The sequence below is a fragment of the Haliotis rufescens genome, unplaced genomic scaffold (assembly GCF_023055435.1).
Source record: "Haliotis rufescens isolate VD_foot unplaced genomic scaffold, xgHalRufe1.0.p SCAF_120, whole genome shotgun sequence".
NCBI lineage: Eukaryota > Metazoa > Mollusca > Gastropoda > Lepetellida > Haliotidae > Haliotis > Haliotis rufescens.
Window position 1 is genome coordinate 80,001 of NW_025963803.1, and position 22,330 is coordinate 102,330.

A 22,330-nucleotide genomic window follows, 5' to 3' on the forward strand; every position below is an offset into this window, starting at 1 on the left:
CGGCTATTTCGGAAAACAATACATGCTTTTTTCAGTTTTTATGAAAACATTGAACCTAATCTGAAATATGGAAGATATATTGATAATTGGTGGTCATGTGCAAATTAAACATATTTCCCAAACTGGGGTTGCTTGAGACTTTTAGTATGTTGTTTTCGGGTCCTTGTAGAAATACATTGTGGTGAAACAAATTCTGTTGCAATAAGTTCCAAACTTGGTACCAAATCTGTTGACTGACATTGGGAAAGTACCCGGGTTTGTTGCCAGGGGGACAGGACTTCTGATAATCTGTGTAATGTAGAAGGAGGCAGTGTTTGGGAGTCTTAACATTCTCCCAAAAGTGCTGGGGGGGGGGGGGGGGGGGGGTGTTGACAATTCGCTGTCTTGGTTGCGTGTAGAGGGGACAAGGGCCCTTAGCTGATGACGTTCCTAACCAGCCTGACTGTGCCATGATCACCTAAACCCCATTTTCTGTATTTTTAATTTCAATCTGTAAATAATAAAGAAACATCGCTGAATCAAAATTATTTCTGTACTAGGAGTATTATGGTTTGTTTTGAGCAGGATTCGACTATGGAAGGATAACGCCCCACTACAGACCAGCTCCCACATTCTGTTGTCAGGCCTAGAGAGTCTTAAGTTGAAATTCGAAGTTGGAGAAGGCGTTTACCAGTGTGAAGCCAACAACACGTACGGCATTGCTAGATCTGATAACATCACCGTCAAACATGTGGGTGAGTACCCGAGTATATTAACATCACCGTCAGACATGTGGGTGAGTACCCGAGTATATTAACATCACTGTCAGACATGTGGGTGAGTACCCGAGTATATTAACATCACCGTCAGACATATGGGTGAGTCCCCGAGTATATTAACATCACCGTCAGACATGTGGGTGAGTACACGAGTATATTAACATCACCGTCAGACATGTGGGTGAGTACCCGAGTATATTAACATCACTGTCAGACATGTGGGTGCCTATCCGAGTATATTAACATCACCGTTAGACTTGTTGGTGACTATTCGAGTATATTAACATCACCGTCAGACATGTGGGTGAGTACCCGAGTATATTAACATCACCGTCAGACATGTGGGTGAGTACCCGAGTATATTAACATCACCGTCAGACATGTGGGTGAGTACCCAAGTATATTAACATCACTGTAAGACATGTGGGTGAGTACCCGAGTATATTAACATCATCGTCAGACATGTGGTTGAGCACCCGAATATATTAACCTCACCGGCAGACATGTTGGTGACTATTCGAGTATATTAACATCACTGTCAGACATGTTGGTGACTGTTCGAGTATATTAACATCACTGTCAGACATGTTGGTGATTATTCGAGTATATTAACATCACCGTCAGACATGTGGATGACTATTCGAGTATATTAACAACACCGTCAGACATGTGGGTGACTACCCGAGAGTACTTGTGAGTAACAACGTCACCAATCGTTTCCATAAAGTCAGTGTCTGATCCGGGATTCGAACCTACAATCATAGCTTTCTGGCAGGCACAGCAAATTGCGGCGCATCAGATGACTGGGTCACCCATGTATTCGGCAAGACAAGACCCGAGCAATAATTTACACTGTTGCAATCAACCATGAAACAAGTTCAGTCACGAGCATGGTGCTGACAAACCTAACATAATCAGAGCGAATATTTGGATGAAATCCACGATCACAGGTTGCATGCACGTTTTGAGGACGCAGTTAAGTGGCGCTTTGATGACTGGTCCACTCGTATCCACTTCTGTTAGATTTACAGTGGTCTCAAAACCAAAGGGAGGTAATCAAAGTGGAGGCATAATATGAAACATATAAGCCTCGTGAATATTCCACGATGATGTGTTTTGTTTGTTTGTTGTTAAAAGCCGCATTCCAGCTATATGACGGCGGTCTGTAAAAAATTGACTCTAGACCAGACAATCCACTGATTGACGTCATGGGATACGATGACATGCATCAACCAAGTCAGCGAGCCTGACCACCCGATCCCGTTAGTCGCCTCTTACGACAAGCATAGTCGCCTTTTACGGCAAGCATGGGTTGCTGAAGACCCATTCTATCCCGGATCTTAACGATGATGTGTACTTCAACAGTGTGTAAGGGTTAGCAGTGGTATTCAGCAACCAATGCTGGTCGTGAGAGGCGAGTGGTCTTCAGCAACCAATGCTGGTCGTGAGAGGCGACTGGTCTTCAGCAACCAATGTTGGTCGTGAGAGGCGACTGGTCTTCAGCAACCAATGCTGGTCGTGAGAGGCGACTGGTCTTCAGCAACCAATGCTGGTCGTGAGAGGCGACAGGTCTTCAGCAACCAATGCTGGTCGTGAGAGGCGACAGGTCTTCAGCAACCAATGCTGATCGACTGGTCTTCAGCAACCAATGCTGGTCGTGAGAGGCGACAGGTCTTCAGCAACCAATGCTGGTCGTGAGAGGCGACAGGTCTTCAGCAACCAATGTTGGTCGTGAGAGGCGAGTGGTCTTCAGCAACCAATGCTGGTCGTGAGAGGCGAGTGGTCTTCAGCAACCAATGCTGGTCGTGAGAGGCGACTGGTCTTCAGCAACCAATGCTGGTCGTGAGAGGCGACTGGTCTTCAGCAACCAATGTTGGTCGTGAGAGGCGAGTGGTCTTCAGCAACCAATGCTGGTCGTGAGAGGCGACAGGTCTTCAGCAACCAATGCTGGTCGTGAGAGACGACTGGTCTTCAGCAACCAATGCTGGTCGTGAGAGGCGACTGGTCTTCAGCAACCAATGCTGGTCGTGAGAGGCGAGTGGTCTTCAGCAACCAATGCTGGTCGTGGGAGGCGACTGGTCTTCAGCAACCAATGTTGGTCATGAGGGGCGACTGGTCTTCAGCTACCAATGCTGGTCGTGAGAGGCGACTGGTCTTCAGCAACCAATGTTGGTCGTGAGAGGCGACTGGTCTTCAGCAACCAATGCTGGTCGTGAGAGGCGACTGGTCTTCAGCAACCAATGTTGGTCGTGAGAGGCGACTGGTCTTCAGCAACCAATGCTGGTCGTGAGAGGCGACTGGTCTTCAGCAACCAATGCTGGTCGTGAGAGGCGACTGGTCTTCAGCAACCAATGCTGGTCGTGAGAGGCGACTGGTCTTCAGCAACCAATGCTGGTCGTGAGAGGCGACAGGTCTTCAGCAACCAATGCTGATCGACTGGTCTTCAGCAACCAATGCTGGTCGTGAGAGGCGACAGGTCTTCAGCAACCAATGCTGGTCGTGAGAGGCGACAGGTCTTCAGCAACCAATGCTGGTGGTGAGAGGCGACAGGTCTTCAGCAACCAATGTTGGTCGTGAGAGGCGAGTGGTCTTCAGCAACCAATGCTGGTCGTGAGAGGCGAGTGGTCTTCAGCAACCAATGCTGGTCGTGAGAGGCGACTGGTCTTCAGCAACCAATGCTGGTCGTGAGAGGCGACAGGTCTTCAGCAACCAATGTTGGTCGTGAGAGGCGAGTGGTCTTCAGCAACCAATGCTGGTCGTGAGAGGCGACAGGTCTTCAGCAACCAATGCTGGTCGTGAGAGACGACTGGTCTTCAGCAACCAATGCTGGTCATGAGAGGCGACTGGTCTTCAGCAATCAATGCTGGTCGTGAGAGGCGACTGGTCTTCAGCAACCAATGCTGGTCGTGGGAGGCGAGTTGTCTTCAGCAACCAATGTTGGTCATGAGGGGCGACTGGTCTTCAGCTACCAATGCTGGTCGTGAGAGGCGACTGGTCTTCAGCAACCAATGTTGGTCGTGAGAGGCGACTGGTCTTCAGCAACCAATGCTGGTCATGAGAGGCGACTGGTCTTCAGCAACCAATGTTGGTCGTGAGAGGCGACTGGTCTTCAGCAACCAATGCTGATCGACTGGTCTTCAGCAACCAATGCTGGTCGTGAGAGGCGAGTGGTCTTCAGCAACCAATGTTGGTCATGAGAGGCGACAGGTCTTCAGCAACCAATGCTGGTCGTGGGAGGCGACTGGTCTTCAGCAACCAATGTTGGTCGTGAGAGGCGAGTGGTCTTCAGCAACCAATGCTGGTCGTGAGAGGCCACTGGTCTTCAGCAACCAATGCTGGTCGTGAGAGGCGACTGGTCTTCAGCAACCAATGTTGGTCGTGAGAGGCGACTGGTCTTCAACAACCAATGCTTGATCGGGGGCCAAGGCTCGCTGACTTGGTTGAAGCATGTCATCATATCCCAATTGCATAGATCGTTGCTCATGATGTCAATCACTCGATTGTCTGGTCCAGGCTCGATTATTTACAGACCGCCGTCATATAGCTGGAGTGCGGCGTTAAAAACCATAAACAAACAATCGATCAATCACGCAGCTGTGCGAAATATTTAATCTCAACACTTTGAAAATCGTCACGCAATATCAGTAAACATATGTAAAAATGTTTAATAGTCCCACATGGGTTAAACCTGGTTACGGAGATTCACCCTGGTGGCTACGCTGAAATATCATGTCCTACGGTGGATGAAGTACAAGTCACATGGAGAACGTACACGTGGATGAAGAATGGACACAATGTGTCAGTCAGCGATAAACACTACATTGACGTAAATGGTAAGTCTGCAAAAGTGTTTCACTTCCTTGACGGTCCCTGTCACTTCCTTGACGCTCCTGGTAAAATATGAGATTTTCAGCAAGGTCATCCCGATTACGGCTCTTGCATTATGATTTACAATTGCTGAACACATTTGTAAGGCTGTTTTATATATATATATATATATTAATGATTCGGATTAATCTAGAAGGTATTGATTGCCTTAATCTCACAATTTGACCCGTTGTAATTTAAATTTGGAACTAGATTGAAAATGAATACAGTATTAGATCGTGTTGCTTACTCGAACTTTATATCAATTAACCACCGTTCAATTTGAACTGGCTTGTATGTACATATATATAGTTACATGCGCTAGTATAGCTTTCCTATTTCTATTTTTCATGTAGGAAACCTCCATATTTTGAATTTGGACAGCCTTGATGTTGGCAATTATTCCTGCACTATTAAGTTTACAAACATCATCATTGCTCCAACATTAAAATACACTACTTACCTGACAGTGGACGGTCAGTCACACAATGGACAGACACATTCCAATGCTACTAACACTTCTAACGCAGGCAAGAACGTCACCACATCGAACAATTCTGTAGCTTTCGATTCAATTGCAACATCCATACAAACAGCTGGTGCTCTGAATCCTGAAATATACATGTCTACTGTCAAACCTACACAAACAGCTAGTGTTCAAAGTCCTGAAATATACATGTCTGCTGTCAAACCTACACAAACAGCTGGTGTTCAAAGTCCTGAAATATACATGTCTACTGTGAAACCTACACTAACAGCTAGTGTTCACAGTATTGAAATATACATGTCTACTGTCAAACCTACACAAACAGCAAGTGTTCACAGTTCTGAAATATACATGTCTGCTGTCAAACCTACACAAACACCTGGTGTTCACAGTTCTGAAATATACATGTCTACTGTCAAACCTACACAAACAGCAAGTGTTCACAGTTCTGAAATATACATGTCTGCTGTCAAACCTAAACAAACAGCTGGTGTTCACAGTTCTGAAATATACATGTCTACTGTCAAACCTACACAAACAGCAAGTGTTCACAGTTCTGAAATATACATGTCTGCTGTCAAACCTACACAAACAGCTGGTGTTCACAGTTCTGAAATAAACATGTCTACTGTCAAACCTACACAAACAGCTGGACGGCAGTCCACTCAAACCAGAGGTAAGATGTCGTATCAAGGAAACTGCTTTGGGTGATAACACTTCCGTATGGTTTACGTAATGAGAGACTGTCTATGACAAGGCTAATGACATGTAATCCCCGCCTATCACTAATCAGAGTGAGTGAGTGAGTTGGATTTAACGCTGCTTTTAACATTAGTCCAGTAATACGGTGTGTCAGCTTAATGTGGGAGGAAATCCCGAAGTGATGCAAGTCTCAGACGATTACCACTTCGGTGAAACCCACAAGCACGGGTATGGTGCTGACAAACCTAGAAACATAATCGGGGCGAACTGGGATTTAAACCCACAGTCATAGGTTTCTGAAGTGTTCAAGGGACAAAACTCTGCACAGCCAATCGCGGCGCCTGTGATAAATGGGCCACCCGCGCCCCCACTAACCAGAGGCAATTGACCAATGTGGGCCAAATTATGTACAAACCGTTTATTTGGTTGTCACTTAAATGATTACAAAACGAAATATTTTATCGTTTCACTGTTACGTTATACTTCATACACATATATCACTATTACTTAGCTGAATTTAATTAAAAGGAGTTGAATTGTGTGTCATGATACTTGTAGACACACCTTTATGTATTTGCAAAACAAAACAGCAATTTTGAAGGAAAATATTCTCGTCCATTGGCTATTGTTGGGCCATGGGCTATTGTTGGGCCATGGGCAGGCCCGTGGGCGACATACATGTAGTTTGAATTTTGAGTTATCGAAACAATTGTATTTTATTGTTTCATCCTTAGTATGCATATACTGTTGAAAACAGCATGTTGAATTGTGTGAGTACCTTAGACTAGAGTTTCTGGACAAATGGGTTTCCAGAACTGAAATTTTGGACGTGTCATGTATAGTTTGTTTATGTAATGTTACCTATTGTTGAAGGGCATATCATTGCCATCAGTCGTAGAAACCTATCAGCGGAAGCTGCAATTGTGTCATATGTAAAACCGGCCCGTAAAGATCCGGGGAAGAATAGGCAACCCATGCTTGCCGTGAAAGGCGACTATGCTTGTCGTAAGAGGCGACTAACGGGATCGGGTGGTCAGGCTCGCTGACTTGGTTGATGCATGTCATCGATCCCAATTGCGTGGATAGATGCTCATGACGTCAATCACTGGATTGTCTGGTCCAGGTTCAATTATTTACAGACCACCATCATAAAGCTGGAATATTGCTGAGTGCGGCGTTAAACAACAAACAAACAAACATTTGTATAACCATAACAAAAATAGTCTTTGCACCTTTTGCATGTCAGGTCTTGAAACAATCATGGTCACCAAACCACAGAACTATACCTACGGGGATAATGTGACGATCGAGTGCTTGTGCAACGGACAGTGAGTAGCTATAACTATATTGTTTTATTACTGTTTTTTGTCCCACAGCGTGATAGCAATAACACCAGTAGAGGAGCCATCGTTAAATCGCCAACAGTTAGAAAGTGTAGGAATAAACACGCAACCGGGGATTTGATTGAAAATGTCTTCGAACCTCGGGCTTTTCCCGAGCTCAAGGTTTTACATTTTCAACCAAAACCGAGGAGGCGTGTTTTATCCAACTTATGAACCGTCTAAATCCAAGCAATACCAGAAAAAAATAAGAAAACATTGAAATACCTTCTAGTGAAACAATACGGCCTGTTGCGGTATAAAAAGACGAGAGAAGACCAACGTGCAGCATGGACTAGCTGGAGTCATGACATGATACATTTAACAACTGCTTATCACCTGCCTCGGTAGCTCAGTGGGAAAACGGTGGGTAACAAAACAGGTTCGATTCATGTAAAAAGAAAAGTGTGACTTTTGAATTGTGTTCACATCAAGAGGCACGTTTATTAAACGTTAATTGTAAAACCAAAAGTATTGAAATATAAAAGCTCAAAACAGGTTTGGAAGTGATCTATTTCAAATCCAGATTTGGAAAAGAACCGCTTTAAAACCTGGGCTTGGAAGATGAGCTGATTACAAGGTTTACCTGAAGTTGTCAGGAACCTAAAGCAATGTAGGGTAATACGTTGATAGGTTAAGTCAGCCTCATACATGATGTGACGTGAAATTGGGTTTAACGTCGCGTCCAAGATTATTGCACTTACACTCTTCAAAAAAAGAAACGCACAGGTAGTATGTAGTTCATTGAACCTGACTACACAAAAAAATCCGGTATATAAATTGGATGTATGTTATCGGAAAATGGTGGTTGTCTGATATTCGACAAACGGTGCGACAAAACGCAAACGTTGTCGATTTACAACGTCTTAAACGGCTTTGTTTTCACACTTGTTCAAAAATGGAGGAAAACAGTAAGGCAAAATGTACGTGCAAGTATTGGCATTCGTAACTCTTGGTAGTGGCTATAAAACGGCAAGCATAAGCCAATAATTTGTCATTCAAAAGTCAACGGTTTTCATGTTCGAAAATGCCGAGACTCAGCGCTGCTGATCGGAACATCGTCATAGGACGTATCCAAAGAGGGGAATCTGTCTTCTGTTGCATGCCACTTCAACGTCCACTACAGCACCATTTGCCGCCTTTGGGACTGATACACACAGTTCAATTCCACTGCAGACCGTCCGAGAACCGGCCGACCAAGAGTTACCACCCCGAACCGGATCGCTATAGTGCCACAGGACGCATCCCTGCTTTGAGGAGGATATTGGATCAGACTGTCAGGAACCATCTTCGCGAGGCTGGAATCCGACCCAGAAGACCAGTTATAGTCCCTGTTTTGCAACAGATCCATCGACAGCGCCGCTTGCGTTGGGGCAAAACCTTACAGCCTTGGAATTTGAGAAAATTGAGACGTGGTTTAGCGATGATTAACGATTTCCTCTTCACGGGCCAGATGAAAGACAACGTGTTTATCGTCGTCGAAATGCGCGTTTTGCCCCACATTGTGTACTCGAATTCGACAATTGCGGTGGCGGTAGTGTCTTGGTGTGCGGGGCCATATCCTACACCACGAGATCTGACTTGGTTGTGGTTCAGGAAAATGTGACAGAAAATCGCTACCTGAATCAAATTCTTCAACCTCACCTTCTTCCAATCATTGACAGCCAGAGGGAGCGGTTTCAACAGGACAACGCTCCACCACACACAGCTCGTGTCACGGTAGACTACCTTCATAATGCCAACATCAACGACTTGCCCTGGCCGTCGAGATCTCAAGATCTCAACCCAATCGAACACCTCTGGGATGAACTCGATCGACGTGTGCGTCAACGTCAGAACACGCCACATACACTCCCACACACGGCCAACACTTTAGAAGTAGAATGGCGCAGAATTCCGCAGGACAGAATTGGTACACTTTTCCAGTCAGTGCCGCGGAGATGCAGAGCTGTGATTGCTGCCCGGGGCGGTCACACAAGATGCCGAGTTCAGCGCCACTTTGTGGCCTTATGTGACATGACAATGAACAGTTTTCAATGCCTTTGTACAACGACAACATATGACTTTTGAGCTCCAAACTTTCATATTTGTATCTATGATATTACTTAATTATTTCTACTTTATTAGGTACTATAAATTTACTAAATATCTATATATGCGTTTCTTATGTTGGAGAGCGCATATAACGACTTGCACGCGTGTGGCTGCTTGTACTAGTCCGGACTGATGCCGATTTATAGCGCTTGCTCACTGAGATACCATGCCGCAGTTTAACATGAATACCCCACGCAGACACAGTAAACTGACTCCGAGCCGACCAGTCCTTGTTTTGGCCCCTTAATGCCGAGCGCCAGATAGGGTTACAACAAGTACCATCTTTTAACGTCTTTTGGTAGGACGGGGCCGGGGATCAAACCACGAAACTTCTGCTCTCCGGGCGGACGGTTGATTTGTTGGAACTTCAAGAAATAGTGATGCATGTTTCATCCTATTCAATGTACCCGTGAAGATCCGGGGTAGAATAGGTCTTCAGCAACCCATGCTTGCCGTAAAAGGTGACTGTGCTTGTCGTGAGAGGCGACTAACGGGATCGGGTGGTCAGGCTCGCTGACTTGGTTGATGCATATCATCGTATCCCAATTGCGTGTATCGATGCTTATGATGTCAATCACTGGATGGTCATATGCTGACATATGATTGTCGTTGTTTCCCTGCCTCGCGCTCGGCATTAATGTGACAAACAAGGACTGATCTCTTCAGAGTCAGTACACTGTAGCCATGTTAAACCTCGGCATGGTATCTCAGTGGTCAATGTAAAAATGTCGGACGAGATCGGACTATTACAATCATCACACGCAAAGGCACACGCACACGCACACGCACACGCACACGCACACACCCACACAATATAAGTGCAATAATATTGAACGTGACGTAAAACAACATTCCCCCTCTCACATCACGTCCCTTCAATCATAAAGCACCATGTCTATGTACGAATACCACTCTGACACATACACAGAATCACGGTGTTACAAACTTGTCACTTACTTGTCACAGGACAGATAAAGGACATCCGACTGTTTCATGGACATTTCCGAAAACAAAAACGAAGAACATGAATTCTAGTTCGGACACATACCAAAGAAGACTGGTCATTTCAAAGGCTGACCACAATAATTCAGGAAATTACACCTGTACCTGTCACAACTCAAGTCGTCCCACAGACTCCAAGACAATAGCGATAGTCATCCAGGGTAAGTCTCAATAAACATTACATCAGTTTTGTGGATACGGTCTTTGAATACACAAGTGGTCAAATGTAACTGTGACAAGTGTAAACGGCTCCCAAAGCGATGAAAAGTTATTTTTGTTAGCGATTAGGTGCCTCACTCTTGGAGCATGGGCTCGAATCCCAGATGGGACTCAACCCAAAAAGGTACTAGAATCTGTACTTTATTAAGAAAGAGTTCTCCAAAATGTGACATTTGTTACATTTGACCACTTTCTAAATGGCATTGTGTGTTCACAGCTTTAGGCAATGGGAGCCTGCCAATTTACACTTGTCAGAGGGGTACACAAAGTATGTGATCTAGACTGCCAGTTGCCGGACCTTCATTTTTGTGGAAGCATCGGTGGCTGAGTGGTTTAGATCGCCGGCTTTGTGTGCTGGCGATTAGGTGCCTCAGTCTGGGAGTGTGGGCTCGAAACCCGGATTGGACTCAACCCCAAAAAAGTACTAGAAGATGTAGAAGTTTGTTAGATAGTGTATTTGTTTCGCCGTACATGTGATGTCGCTAAGGTAGTCGCTGCTCGTCGTGCAATATGCAACCAGAAGGTTCGAATCCCAGATTGACCTCAATTATTATGATCCGTTTTGGGCTAACTATAAGTGTCCCACCCCCTCTTCACATGCACACACACACACACGCGCACGCACGCACGCACACGCACACGCACACGCACACGCACACGCACACACACACACACACACATGCACACACACACACACATATGCACACACACAAGCACGCGCACACACACATGTACATACGCACACAAACACACACACGCGCGCACGCACACACATGCACACACACAAGCACGCGTGCGCACACATAAACACATACACACACATACACGCATACAAACATGCATACACAGATGCACATACACACATGTAGACACAAACATACATATGCACATACACATACACAGGCACACGTATACATACAGATTCACACGTGTAGGTACACACATAAACACACAGACTCAGACACACGTACACACATTACGAAGATACACAATGATATAACTGATATACTGAAAACGTGGCATTAATCATGTATGGAGTAACAGTGAGGCTGGAAAGGTCGTATTGAGCTGCATCTAATTTACATCCCTCCATTGTTACAGGTCAATGACCGTATGTGTTATGTGGGTTGCCATCATCAACCGTCTAATTCCCTACAATTCCCTAACACAATTTCTGACGCTTGCAACACTGAGTATATTTTTGAACATGTGTTCATTTATCATCCAAAACTGACTCCCACAGAAGATATCGCTTGGATGAGATCAAGCGATTTCTACATTGTAGATACCGCGGTAAAGAAATTGCATCACAATGCTTTGCAGACCATTGTGACGTCATTGTTACATGACGTCACAATCAAATTACATCACTAATGGTTCTACCGAAGCTGTTAGCAGCCCTTTTTACACTTAAGACACTGCTTATTACTGTCTACAAACTGAAAAAGGTGGAAGAATGATGTTAGATGATAAATAAAATCTCACCCGAGTGTCTTTTGATATATATACAACACTCGTAGTTTTTACACTCTTATCAACTCGTGTTGATATATTTGATATCAAAAGACACTCGGGTGAGATTCTATATATATTGTCGTGAACTGAATCTTCAGAGGTTTGGGGACTTTTGCCCCAGTGGTAATGACACCTCCTTTCGTATTCTGTGGCAGCTGACTACCTATGGGTGAAGAAACCAACTCCTGTAGTTGTGATGGCAGGCAGCAGTGCCAGATTTACATGTCACGCCCGATGGAGTGACAACAGGCAGCGCAACCCCAACATCACGTGGTACATCAACTATGTTCCTATAGATAACGGTAAATCTCATACATGATATTGATATATACTTATGGGGGGACAAATTAGCAGCCCTATCACTATTGCTATCTGTCAGCTCAAGTTATTACCCAAACATAATGAATACATTTCATATATGACAATAATGTCCAGACATAGAAGCCGCAAAGATACGGGTCAGAACGGGATCGGGTGGTCAGGATCGCTGACGTGCTTCATGTATCCCATTTGCGTGGATTGATGCTCATGATGTCGTTCACTGGATTGTCTAATCCACACTCGATTTTTACACAGACCGCCGTTATATAGCTGGAATATTGCTGAGTGTGGCGTTAACCAACAAACAAAGTAAGGGCCCTTTCATTAACTCTGCGTATAGATTCAGGTGAAATATTTGTTGACAAAGCCATGCTGTATAGCTTTATGACCTTCATGTCAGTGATTTGTTTGTTTGTTTGTTGTTTAATGCCGCACTCAGCAATATTCAGGTATATTTTGGCTGGACTAACGAGTCCATGGATAGTCCAATCGAAATCGCGTAATGAAATCGACATCCGGTTGTTTTTATTCAAGGTGCTCAGGTGAAATGATATAAGAGGTGGAATACGATTGGTCAATAGGAGGGACATAGAAGGGACATAACTCGTAATAGCCACTGGTAGCGCTTCGATCTGGCACAGAAATTCCAGCCTAGTTCGGCAAAACTGGAGACTGGACTTTTACAGTTAGGTAACTCCCTTGCCTCGCGAAGATGAGGGACAGAGAACGGGAGGCCCAGTGGTCTAAGCCGCCGCAATGTGCAGAGTTGAGTCCCGTCGAACTCGTCAGAAACCTATGTTCGTGGGTTCGAATCCCGGTTCGCCCCGATTATGTTTGTCAGCACCTTACCCTAGTTCGTGGACTTCACCAAAGTGGTAAATGTCTGGCTGGGACAGGCATCACTTCGGGCTTTCCTCCCCCATTGAGTTCACAAGCCGATATATAACCTGAAGACTGTCAAAGCGGGCTAAAACCTGATTCACTCACTCACTCATTCTTCACTCCTCTTCACCTGACCGCCTCCATGGTCCAGTGGTAGAGCGTCCGCCCGGAGAGCGGAAGATTCGGGATTCGATCATTGGCCGCGTTATACCAATATATACGTTAAAATATGGTACTTGTTATTACCCTGCCTGGCAATCGGCTTTAAGGGGCTAAAACAAGGACTGGTCGGCTCGGAGTCAGATCAGTATACTGTGTTCATGTTAGTACAAGCAGCCACACACACACACACACACACACACGCACGCACGCACGCACGCACGCACGCACACACACACACACACACACACACACACACACACACAAACACACACACACACACGCGTCGCTGTATGGGTGCAAGAATCTTGGCCGCCATGTTCAACCCTGCTTCACCTCTTCTGCACCTCTTAAAGCTTTACATTGGCTACCTGCAAAGGCCATAATAGAGTACAAAATGATATGTGTGAATTTTCAATGCCAGATTTGAATTGCTCCCGACTACCTCGTTGAGCTCATCAATCCATATATTCCATCAAGACAAATTTGATCAGAGCATCAATACTGTCTTACAGTGCCTTAGTGCAATCGATCCTCCCACAGTACAGCTGAGAACTCCGTGACAGAACTGTTCAAAGTGGCGTTGAACCACTCACTCACTCACCCTGTCTTCTAGGTTCCATGCTGACAGCATCTTCACGAGGCAAGAGAGTTAACTGACTTTAATAATCCAGTTGCCACCCGTGCCGAACTGGGCTTGAATTCCTGGACTCGATCGTAGCGACACCAGTGGTTATTACGAGTTATGTCCCTTCTAAGCCTCAACTATGGACCAATCAGATTCCATCACTTGCATTTGTTTCAAACAAAATGGCGGCGCCCAGTCAAGACGATCTGATCGATAATCAAGATCTTTATTGTGATAAAACGGGTCTTACATCGCGAAGTGCATGAATTCACGCGAGCATCTTGATTAAAAACATGAAAAGGTTTGGAAAGAATATCTGTTGACAACGAGTTGGCGGTGCACATGCTTTGCAAATCCTGCAATCGACCGAAATCTTCACGAGGGTTTACGAACCGGATGGTTTTCGATTTCGTTGCGCGATTTTGATTGGACTATGCATAAACTCGTTAGTCCAGCCAAAATGTAACTCCATAATACAAGCCTAGTTCGGCAAGGGTGGAAACTGGACTTTTACAGTCAGTTAACTCCCTTGCCTCGGGAAGATGTGCTGACAGAGGAACAGGTATTTAACATATCTCATCCTTTGCGCAAACAGTAGATATGGAAAGATATTTAAATGATGTTGCTCTCGTTCACGTCTTTTGTATAAACAGTGGTCATTGAAATTTATTTTAATGCCTTTGCTACTATTTCATCTCCTTGATGTCAGAAAACGGAATCATGATTGAATTCGAAAATGTCAGCCGGATAAGGAACATTCATAACATCCAATGCAGAACCACATCTGAACCCCGTAGCCTGTACTTCAACAGTTATTTACGAGTTATAGGTGAGTCCATATTCCTAACAAGGAGGATTGCTTGCTTTGTGTAGTGTAGGTGATGACGAATATTAGCTACAAATTCATAACGACAGCTGATCAATTGTAATGAGTGAGTATGGTTTTACGCCGCTTTTAGCAATATTCCAGCAATATCACGGCGGGGGACACCAGAAATGGGCTTCACACATTGTACCCATGTCGGGAATCGAACCCGGGTCTTCGGCGTGACGAGCTAACGCTTTAACCACTAGGCTACCCGACCGTCCCCTGATCAATTGTAACTGTTTAAAACATGATAGAACATTAATCTCAAGACAAAGGCAGCTAATGCTAATGATTACAATTGTTTCTGTCAGGGTAATATTTGACAAATATTTGCTAAAACAGACTTGCCCTTCACACTCAAGGGTCCCGTTCCACAGATGTACGCGCAAAGACTGGCTAAGCCCATGTTAGGTGTGAGATATTAGCGTTAAGAATAGTGTAAGTGTGTTATACATGTGGGATCTTATTGGAAAGACTGGCTAAGCCCATGTTAGGTGTGAGATATTAGCGTTTAGAATAGTGTAAGTGTGTTATACATGTGGGATCTTATTGCAAAGACTGGCTAAGCCCATGTTAGGTGTGGGATATTAGCGTTAAGAATAGTGTAAGTGTGTTATACATGTGGGATCTTATTGCAAAGACTGGCTAAGCCCATGTTAGGTGTGAGAAATTAGCGTTAAGAATAGTGTAAGTGTGTTATACATGTGGGATCTTATTGCTAACACTAGTGTGAGCCCATGTTAAGTGTGAGGTGTTAGCGTTAAGAATAGTGTAAGTGTGTTATACATGTGGGATCTTATTGCTAACACTAGTGTGAGCCCATGTTAAGTGTGAGGTGTTAGCGTTAAGAATAGTGTAAGTGTGTTATACATGTGGGATCTTATTGCTAACACTTGTGTAAGCCCATGTTAAGTGTGAGATATTAGCGTTAAGAATAGTGTAAGTATATTATACATGTGGGATCTAATTGCTAACACTAGTGTAAGCCCATGTTAACTGTGAGATATTAGCGTTAAGAATAGTGTAAGTATATTATACATGTGGGATCTTATTGCTAAAACTAGTGTAAGCCAATGTTAAGTGTGAGATATTAGCGTTAAGAATAGTGTAAGTGTGTTATACATGTGGGATCTTATTGCTAACACTAGTGTGAGCCCATGTTAAGTGTGAGGTGTTAGCGTTAAGAATAGTGTAAGTGTGTTATACATGTGGGATCTTATTGCTAACACTAGTGTGAGCCCATGTTAGGTGTGAGATATTAGCGTTAAGAATAGTGTAAGTGTGTTATACATGTGGGATCTTATTGCTAACACTAGTGTGAGCCCATGTTAAGTGTGAGATATTAGCGTTAAGAATAGTGTAAGTATATTATACATGTGGGATCTTATTGCTAACACTAGTGTAAGCCCATGTTAAGTGTGAGATATTAGCGTTAAGAATAGTGTAAGTATATTATACATGTGGGATCTTATTGCTAAAACTAGTGTAAGCCCATGTTAAGTGTGAGATATTAGCGTTAAGAATAGTGTAAGTGTGTTATACATGTGGGATCTTATTGCTAACACTAGTGTGAGCCCATGTTAAGTGTGAGGTGTTAGCGTTAAGAATAGTGTAAGTGTGTTATACATGTGGGATCTTATTGCTAACACTAGTGTAAGCCCATGTTAAGTGTGAGATATTAGCGTTAAGAATAGTGTAAGTATATTATACATGTGGGATCTTATTGCTAACACTAGTGTAAGCCCATGTTAAGTGTGAGGTATTAGCGTTAAGAATAGTGTAAGTATAGTATACATGTGGGATCTTATTGCTAACACTAGTGTGAGCCCATGTTAGGTGTGAGATATTAGCGTTAAGAATAGTGTAAGTATATTATACATGTGGGATCTTATTGCTAACACTAGTGTGAGCCCATGTTTAGTGTGAGGTGTTAGCGTTAAGAATAGTGTAAGTGTGTTATACATGTGGGATCTTATTGCTAACACTAGTGTAAGCCCATGTTAAGTGTGAGGTGTTAGCGTTAAGAATAGTGTAAGTGTGTTATACATGTGGGATCTTATTGCTAACACTAGTGTGAGCCCATGTTAAGTGTGAGGTATTAGCGTTAAGAATAGTGTAAGTATATTATACATGTGGGATCTTATTGCTAACACTAGTGTAAGCCCATGTTAAGTGTGAGGTGTTAGCGTTAAGAATAGTGTAAGTGTGTTATACATGTGGGATCTTATTGCTAACACTAGTGTGAGCCCATGTTAAGTGTGAGGTATTAGCGTTAAGAATAGTGTAAGTATATTATACATGTGGGATCTTATTGCAAAGACTATGGCTAAGCCCATGTTAAGTGTGAGATATTAGCGTTAAGAATAGTGTAAGTGTGTTATACATGTGGGATCTTATTGCTAACACTAGTGTGAGCCCATGTTAAGTGTGAGGTGTTAGCGTTAAGAATAGTGTAAGTGTGTTATACATGTGGGATCTTATTGCTAACACTAGTGTAAGCCCATGTTAAGTGTGAGGTGTTAGCGTTAAGAATAGTGTAAGTGTGTTATACATGTGGGATCTTATTGCTAACACTAGTGTGAGCCCATGTTAAGTGTGAGGTATTAGAGTTAAGAATAGTGTAAGTATATTATACATGTGGGATCTTATTGCTAACACTAGTGTAAGCCCATGTTAAGTGTGAGGTATTAGCGTTAAGAATAGTGTAAGTATATTATACATGTGGGATCTTATTGCAAAGACTATGGCTAAGCCCATGTTAAGTGTGAGATATTAGCGTTAAGAATAGTGTAAGTGTGTTATACATGTGGGATCTTATTGCTAACACTAGTGTAAGCCCATGTTAAGTGTGAGGTATTAGCGTTAAGAATAGTGTAAGTGTGTTATACATGTGGGATCTTATTGCTAACACTAGTGTGAGCCCATGTTAAGTGTGAGATATTAGCGTTAAGAATAGTGTAAGTATATTATACATGTGGGATCTTATTGCTAACACTAGTGTAAGCCCATGTTAAGTGTGAGGTATTAGCGTTAAGAATAGTGTAAGTATATTATACATGTGGGATCTTATTGCAAAGACTATGGCTAAGCCCATGTTAAGTGTGAGATATTAGCGTTAAGATTGGTGTAAGTGTGTTATACATGTGGGATCTTATTGCTAACACTAGTGTAAGCCCATGTTAAGTGTGAGGTATTGGCGTTAAGAATAGTGTAAGTATATTATACATGTGGGATCTTATTGCTAACACTAGTGTAAGCCTATGTTAAGTGTGAGATATTAGCGTTAAGAATAGTGTAAGTATATTATACATGTGGGATCTTATTGCTAACACTAGTGTAAGCCCATGTTAAGTGTGAGATATTAGCGTTAAGAATAGTGTAAGTATATTATACATGTGGGATCTTATTGCTAACACTAGTGTAAGCCCATGTTAAGTGTGAGATATTAGCGTTAAGAATAGTGTAAGTATATTATACATGTGGGATCTTATTGCTAACACTAGTGTAAGCCCATGTTAAGTGTGAGATATTAGCGTTAAGAATAGTGTAAGTATATTATACATGTGGGATCTTATTGCTAACACTAGTGTGAGCCCATGTTAAGTGTGAGGTGTTAGCGTTAAGAATAGTGTAAGTGTGTTATACATGTGGGATCTTATTGCTAACACTAGTGTAAGCCCATGTTAAGTGTGAGGTGTTAGCGTTAAGAATAGTGTAAGTGTGTTATACATGTGGGATCTTATTGCTAACACTAGTGTGAGCCCATGTTAAGTGTGAGGTATTAGAGTTAAGAATAGTGTAAGTATATTATACATGTGGGATCTTATTGCTAACACTAGTGTAAGCCCATGTTAAGTGTGAGGTATTAGCGTTAAGAATAGTGTAAGTATATTATACATGTGGGATCTTATTGCAAAGACTATGGCTAAGCCCATGTTAAGTGTGAGATATTAGCGTTAAGAATAGTGTAAGTGTGTTATACATGTGGGATCTTATTGCTAACACTAGTGTAAGCCCATGTTAAGTGTGAGGTATTAGCGTTAAGAATAGTGTAAGTGTGTTATACATGTGGGATCTTATTGCTAACACTAGTGTGAGCCCATGTTAAGTGTGAGATATTAGCGTTAAGAATAGTGTAAGTATATTATACATGTGGGATCTTATTGCTAACACTAGTGTAAGCCCATGTTAAGTGTGAGATATTAGCGTTAAGAATAGTGTAAGTATATTATACATGTGGGATCTTATTGCTAACACTAGTGTAAGCCCATGTTAAGTGTGAGATATTAGCGTTAAGAATAGTGTAAGTATATTATACATGTGGGATCTTATTGCTAACACTAGTGTAAGCCCATTTTAAGTGTGAGATATTAGCGTTAAGAATAGTGTAAGTATATTATACATGTGGGATCTTATTGCTAACACTAGTGTAAGCCAATGTTAAGTGTGAGATATTAGCGTTAAGAATAGTGTAAGTATATTATACATGTAGGACTTTATTGCTAACACTAGTGTGAGCCTATGTTAAGTGTGAGATATTAGAGTTAAGAATAGTGTAAGTGTGTTATACATGTGGGATCTTATTGCTAACACTAGTGTAAGCCAATGTTAAGTGTGGGATATTAGCGTTAAGAATAGTGTAAGTATGTTATACATGTTAGATCTTATCGTTAAAACTAGTGTATGCCAATGTTAAGTGTGGGATATTAGCGTTAAAAATAGTGTAAGTGTGTTATACATGTGGGATCTTATCGCTGAAACTAGTGTATGCAAATGTTAAGTGTGGGATATTAGCGTTGAGAATAGTGTAAGTGTGTTATAAGTATGGGATCTTATCCCTAAAACTAGTGTATGCCCATGTTAAGTGTGAGATATTAGCGTTAAGAATAGTGTAAGTGTGTTATACATGTGGGATCTTATCGCTAAAACTAGTGTATGCCAATGTTAAGTGTGAGATATTAGCGTTAAGAATAGTGTAAGTATATTAAACATGTGAGATCGTATTGCTAAAACTAGTTTAAGTTCATGTTAAGTGTGGGATATTAGCGTTAAGTATGGGATCTTATCGCTAAAACTAGTGTATGCCAATGTTAAGTGTGAGATATTAGCGTCAAGGATAGTGTAAGTATATTATACATGTGGTGTCTTATCGCTAAAACTAGTGTAAGCCCATGTTAAGTGTGAGATATTAGCGTTAAGAATAGTTGAAGTATATTATACATGTGAGATCGTATCGCTAAAACTAGTGTAAGTTTCCATCAAGTGTGGGATATTAGCGTTAAGTATCTGACCGTATCGCTAAAACTAGGGTATGCCAATGTTAAGTGTGAGATATTAGCGTTAAGAATAGTGTAAGTATATTATACATGTGGGATCGTATCGCTAAAACTAGTGTAAGCAAATGTTAAGTGTGAGATATAAGCGTTAAGAATAGTGTAAGTATGTTATACATGTGGGATCTTATCGCTAAAACTAGTGTAAGCCTATGTAAAGTGTGAGATATTAGCGTTAAGAATAGTGTAAGTATATTATACATGTGGGATCTAATTGCTAAAACTAGTGTAAGCCAATGTTAAGTGTGAGATATTAGCGTTAAGAATAGTGTAAGTATATTATACATGTGAGATCGTATTGCTAAAACTAGTGTAAGTTTCTATCAAGTGTGGGATATTAGCGTTAAGTATCTGAGCGTATCGCTAAAACTAGTGTATGCCAATGTTAAGTGTGAGATATTAGCGTTAAGAATAGTGTAAGTATATTATACATGTGGGATCGTATCGCTAAAACTAGTGTAAGCCCATGTTAAGTGTGAGATATTAGCGTTAAGAATAGTGTAAGTATATTATACATGTGGGATCTTATCGCTAAAACTAGTGTAAGGCTATGTCAAGTGTGAGATATTAGCGTTAAGAATAGTGTAAGTGTGTTATACATGTGGGATCTTATTGCTAACACTAGTGTAAGCCTATGTTAAGTGTGAGATATAAGCGTTAAGAATAGTGTAAGTGTGTTATACATGTGGGATCTTATCGCTGAAACTAGTGTATGCAAATGTTAAGTGTGAGATATTAGCGTTAAGTATAGTGTAAGTATATTATACATGTGGGATCTTATTGCTAAAAGTAGTGTAAGCAAATGTTAAGTGTGAGATATTAGCGTTAAGAATAGTGTAAGTATATTATAAGTATTGGATCTTATCGCTAAAACTAGTGTAAGTATATGTTAAGTGCTGGATATTTGCGTTAAGTAAAGGATCGTATCGCTAAATCCAGTGTAAGCTCATGTTAAGTGTCAGATATTAGCGGTAAGATAGCTTTGGGAAATGGGGCTGAGGGATGTTTGGGACCCCGGAGGTGACATACTCCCCCAAACTGCAAACGTTCCATGTCATCGATAATATTGTGATATTGTGTGTTTCTTTTAATATGTAAATTTCCTTATATGCTTTTATAATACATTAATGAAATCAAGTGCATATATACTTTATATGTACAACATTTACATATTTCAAAATGTATCTATTATACCCAAAGGCAAAAACGTCTGTTATATTCTTCTACATTATAGCACTCTTTTTCTTTGAAGATAGATAATCAAAAGTGGTCATTCTCTTGCATTGTTTGGGGCACGGGTGGCCCAGTCGTCTAAGGCGCCGCGATTCGCTGTGCAGAGTGGCGTCCCTCGGGCACGCCAGAAACATATGATTGTGAGTTCGAATCCCGGTTCGCCCCAATTATGTTTCTAGGTTTGTTAGCCCCATACCCGTGCTCGTGGGTTTCGCCGAAGTGGTAAACGTCTGAGACCTGCATCACTTGGGGCTTTCCTCCCACATTAAGCTGACACACCGTGATATAACTGGAATAATGTTAAAAACGGCGTTAAACCCAACTCACTCACTCACTCTTGCATTTTTTTTTTGTACTTAAGAGAGGGACACTGAGGGGTGTGGACTCATTTAAAGCGAAACCTTCCCTCTTTTCAGAACCAATGTTGATCAGTATTGGTACAGACACAGCAAACATCACGATCACGGCTGAGAATCCCAGCTTTGCGTTGCCCGTTGTTCTCGCCACAGACCAGTCAGTGGAAAACAGATTGTCTTGGGAACATATTCCCGAAAACGATTTCTTAGCTGCGACTCTAAAAGGGGAAAATTCTAACATTCTCACACGTACTAGCAACAGTACTGCATGGGAGTCGTTACTTGGAACATACATATTCAGAGTCCACAATAAGTATGAAGACAGAAGCATAACTTTTTATGTTACACGGAAGTCAAATGGTAAGTATTTGAATTTTGTCCGTGAGGATTCCGAGTAAGAATATAGATCCCCGGCAACCTATGCTTGTTGTGAAAATCGAATTAATCGATCAGGCTCGATGAGTTGATTAATTGCATGCCATCGTATCCCAAGTGTGTCGATCGGTGTTCATGATGTCCATCACTGG

At 42.2% G+C, this 22,330-nt stretch overlaps 1 protein-coding gene across 1 annotated transcript in view; it reads left to right on the forward strand.

The window, feature by feature from the left end:
- Positions 1-22,330, forward strand: part of LOC124115437 (fibroblast growth factor receptor 3-like) — a 53,805-nt gene that overhangs the window by 17,164 nt on the left and 14,311 nt on the right. Inside the window, exons 4-11 of the mRNA XM_048393890.1 lie at positions 565-734; positions 4,430-4,591; positions 4,982-5,788; positions 7,061-7,142; positions 10,254-10,450; positions 12,179-12,325; positions 14,723-14,842; positions 21,864-22,163. Coding sequence (XP_048249847.1) covers positions 565-734; positions 4,430-4,591; positions 4,982-5,788; positions 7,061-7,142; positions 10,254-10,450; positions 12,179-12,325; positions 14,723-14,842; positions 21,864-22,163 — 1,985 coding nt within the window. The remainder of the gene's footprint in view (positions 1-564; positions 735-4,429; positions 4,592-4,981; positions 5,789-7,060; positions 7,143-10,253; positions 10,451-12,178; positions 12,326-14,722; positions 14,843-21,863; positions 22,164-22,330) is intronic.